Source organism: Eucalyptus grandis, chromosome 8 (genome assembly GCF_016545825.1).
Source record: "Eucalyptus grandis isolate ANBG69807.140 chromosome 8, ASM1654582v1, whole genome shotgun sequence".
Classification (NCBI taxonomy): domain Eukaryota; kingdom Viridiplantae; phylum Streptophyta; class Magnoliopsida; order Myrtales; family Myrtaceae; genus Eucalyptus; species Eucalyptus grandis.
The window spans coordinates 52,613,401-52,617,656 of NC_052619.1; the positions used below are offsets into that span (position 1 = coordinate 52,613,401).

A 4,256-nucleotide genomic window follows, 5' to 3' on the forward strand; every position below is an offset into this window, starting at 1 on the left:
TGTTAAATTGTCAAATGCGTTTCGCTCTAAAAACTCCGTCTTTTTCTCCAAAATCCTGTCTTTTTCTTCCCATGGTTTGGGGAGGGGGCCGAAGAGATGATCCCATGAATCACGTTAGGCTAATTACATGGAAATTAGTTGGGATAAATACAACACAAATGAACTATTTTGAGAATTTTTTTTAACATAAAAAATTAATGCAAGGTAAGCGCGATACCTAATTGTCAAGCACTTTGGATTTATTAAGCGATTCGCTAAATTTACTCAAAAAAGAAGTAAAATGACAAAATTAGATTCGGACATTTGTGCTAGCTGTACTTTAATTGAAAAGGCTGGAAATAAATGTCGAGAGTTACAATTTAATTTTTCAATCACTACTTCAAATTGTGATATTCGCTCTAAATCATTGTGATTTTCGCATATTCTTTAGCAAGCAATGCTAGCCTAGCATAATTAATTTGCAATATATAACTCACCTATTCTAACTTCATTGTCCAAATTTGGATGGAACTTCATCTAAATAATGAGTACTAAACTAGTATTTGAATTTTCATTTCATAAAATGTAATTTCAAGAAGAATAAAAAATCATTGAATTTGTGAGAATCAAGAGTAGTTATTATTATTATTATTATTATTATTATTATTATTATTATTATTATTATTATTATTATTATATTTTGCATTTTTTTGATATTATGAAAAGACTAACGAGTAAAAATAAAACTTTATTATTCAACACTATTTACTTCTGTCCAAGTTAGGAGCATGTAAAATAATCGAAACTCACTTGGGCTATACAAAATCAGACTGAACTAATATCAATACAATTTCCAGTTCCAACATTGAAATGAGCGAGTACCAATCCAGATCCCATTTCAGTATGAAACCGTCCACTCGGAGGACCACGTAGATCAGAACGGTACTATTTATATTTTAGTTTCTAATATTTTCTAATGAAAACCCTTAATTCCTAATTTCCTATCCATCTCTGACAGGTTACATATACATACATAGATACATATATATATATATATAATTAATTTTTATTTTTATGTTTTCAAATAAGAACCCTAATTCCTAGTTTCTTTCCACCCCCTCTCCATCTCTGCCTCACTCATCTTGCCTCCTCCTCTCCCTGATTCTCGTTCTCTCGGTCGCCTCCAGCGTCGTCGATCGCTCTCAACTCTCACGCCTCTCTCTCTCTATCGCCGGCAGCTGATCTCGCAGTCTGCAATTGTAAGTCCTCCTCTGAGAATCGTCCATTTGGTCGATTTCGATTTGGCGCTTTCACCTTGTTGGGTAGGAACTTCCTCGAAAGTTAAAGCTCGCTCGGTGTTGCATTCTAGCCGCCGGAGTGGAATTGCCTCTCTGGGTTCATCTCGCTTTGTAGTTACCCGAGTCGGATTGACGAAAGATTTCGCATTAAAGCCGCAGTTTTAGGGGAGGTTCCTTTATGAGCACGTTGCGACGGTGCGTGCGGGGAAAAAATCAATGATGAGTGGCCTTGGATCTTTATATAACCCGTGTTTTGCTGTCGCTTCCTGTGTGCTTGATGCTCCTATGTTAGTTGTCTGCTGAATTTGTGTGGGTTGCTGGGCTTGAGGATAAGTAACCGATTGAATTGTTTATGTGACTAGTTGTCTGCTGAGTTCTATGAGTTCCTGAGCGTAACTACATGTTTTTTTGGAAATCGTTGGTTTTGTTGGGGACATTTACACCGGTTCCATGGACCCAATCGTGAACAGGGCTGGACCCCGTTCCCATTTTGTGGAAACCAGTTCTCAGTGGGCTTTTCCGGGTTCTAGGGTGGGGACCGCCCACCCTGAAACCGATCATACCTGCCAGCATTTCCGTCTTAGGTGACAATATCCGGCGTAATTTTTCTTTCTTTGATTTCTGCTGCTTTTTGCTGCTATCCATCGTCGATTTCTGTGCATGCTGTTGTGTCTGCCTGTGAAAGCTTTCGTCTTTTCGTTCTTTAGAAAGATATCTTTGTATGCTGCAATTTCTGGGCTATTCGAGAATTTCTGTGCATGGACTTATAGAGGTGTGCTGTTTTGGCTTTCATTTGGTTATTTTCTAGTTGGAAAATGGGTAGTGTGTAGGTCAAGTGGTGACTTGACCTTATTCAAAAGCAGAGAGTCACGTTGTATTCAAAATTTCAAAGAGTAACTCACTCTTTTTTAATCTGCTTTCAACAGCTGTTTCCCAAAGACAGAGAGGTCTCTCTACTTTGAGTTGCATTGCTTCTGAGCAGAAAAGTGTCCTCACTTTCCTCCATGGCCAACAATCCTTCACAGCTCCTCCCGTCAGGTCTGTAGGATGTTTTAATTCATGTCTGTTTTGTTTTCCTTAATTTTCTGAGATTCGCAGAAATATCGGGGGGGCATTTCCACTTATGTTCATCTTGCACTAATGAAATATGCAGAGTTGATTGACCGTTGTATAGGTTCGAAAATCTGGGTTATAATGAAGGGAGACAAGGAGCTTGTCGGTACTCTTAGGGGCTTCGATGTGTATGTCAACATGGTCCTCGAGGATGTCACTGAGTAGTATGTATCTTTCTCTCTCTCTCTCTCTCTCAAATTTACTTGTGCTTCAAGATGCTTCTCACATTACTTCGGGTGAAGGGAAGCCATTATATGTTCTTGACATCAATTTATTATCTGAACGGGCAAATGACCTCAATTTGTATGTATTAGCATCAGAAGTTATCAAATCCGTGGTTTATGAGGCCTCTCTGTCCTCAACTTGATCTATGCTTCTAACTGAGAATCGCTACTTGCACAAGCACACGCAATATGGCCTTGCCCAACATCCAACCCACCCCCCCTTTTTCTTCTCTCACTCCACTTTTTATTGAGCTTGTAGATGTAAACTGTGGAAGCTTCATGTGATTGTAAGATTCTGTTTTCATTCTTGCATACAGTGAAATCACTTCTGAAGGACGAAGGATAACAAAGCTTGATCAGATTTTGCTTAACGGAAACAACATAGCTATCGTAAGAAACAACTTCTTCCTTCTGCTGATATTGATACGGCTATATGTTTTGAGCCCTTGCATCGATAATAATGTGATCTTGCCTAAAGTTTTGGTGATCTACTAACTAGTAAGCAATTGCCTTAACATAACAGAAACAATCAGCCACTCAGAGAGATTCCTTCCAATATGTAGACTGAAAATGCTTAGACGATGTGGTAAAAGAGTCATCGTTCCATATTCTTTACAAGAATCTGGTCCTTTGTCTCAATCAACCTTGTGTCCACCTCTTGATAAATATAAAGCATCAGTTGTGTGGCAGTTATGTTATTGAAAAGCTAGAATTCTGCTTTCAAGTGCTTGAACCACTCAAGTGATGATGCCTTCCTTTTTTGTTAATGCAGTTAGTCCCTGGTGGCTCCCCTGATCTGGAATGAGTTGGATTCATCCTCTAACCTCAGTGGTAGATTATGTAGTTACTTTAGTTGTTGGAAATCCCATCAGCAACATCATTTGATTTTATAACCCTCTTTTTTCGGGTTTATGAATCTGCAACCTTAGTTAAATGAGCTCTAATTAAATTGAGCTGATGTATGAATGTCTGATGCAAATAGCCCAACGGATGGTGCATGATCACATCACCTTATTATCCAATATCTATGTTTTGCTCAACTAGAGGGCATGGCAGTTGTTTTTTTGCTTGGTGCAAGTTGTTCCTAGGATTCATCTTCAGGTACATTGTCATTGAAGAACCTGCCTTGGCTTGTTTTAGTTTTCTACAGCTTTTGGTCGTTGACTGCATAATGACATCTGTATTTGCCCCCCTCTCTCTGTGAAAACAGATGCACTTCTTTGAGCGTTAGGGATGTGGATCCTCTTTCCTGCACCATACTCCCATGTGTGTCTCAACATATGTCAGCTTTTGATGCTTACCCCATCCGCACGCGTCAATGGTTGAGAAGCGTTTTAAGGGTTACAGCACGAACGGGAGCCCTATGGTTGTTAAGTATCTTCATCCAAAATATGCTATCTCCTAGGTGGCCTACTATTTGACTACCCTTTCTGTGTGATGGTACATTGTCAATCTAAATGCAGAAGTGTGTGTTCCCAGTATCCACTTTGGAAAAGATCATAGAATTCTGCTTATGTACTTGTTGCTTTTTGCTTGAAAAGATTCTACTTCATTATGCAGTATGATTCTGGTATCGACACATCAGGCCTAAGATGTGCACTGTACTGCCTACAGCTAGATAAATAATGGGCGTATTTTGCTC

At 39.1% G+C, this 4,256-nt stretch overlaps 1 protein-coding gene across 3 annotated transcripts; it reads left to right on the plus strand.

The window, feature by feature from the left end:
* The first annotated feature begins 1,180 nt into the window (after window positions 1–1,180).
* LOC104414977 (sm-like protein LSM5) lies at window positions 1,181–3,753 on the plus strand. Of its 3 annotated transcripts, none has more exons than XM_010026214.3 (5): window positions 1,181–1,238; window positions 2,204–2,315; window positions 2,431–2,554; window positions 2,932–3,004; window positions 3,387–3,753. In XM_010026214.3, exons 2-5 carry the CDS (start codon window positions 2,282–2,284, stop codon window positions 3,417–3,419), a joined length of 264 nt encoding a protein of 87 aa, XP_010024516.1. In that variant the 5' UTR covers window positions 1,181–1,238; window positions 2,204–2,281; the 3' UTR covers window positions 3,420–3,753. The 3 variants fall into 3 exon arrangements, with proteins under 3 accessions (XP_010024516.1, XP_039154843.1, XP_039154842.1); XM_039298909.1 differs by having other exon boundaries at window positions 1,195–1,238; window positions 2,452–2,554; XM_039298908.1 differs by lacking the exon at window positions 1,181–1,238 and adding an exon at window positions 1,843–1,861.
* Window positions 3,754–4,256: the final 503 nt, after the last annotated feature.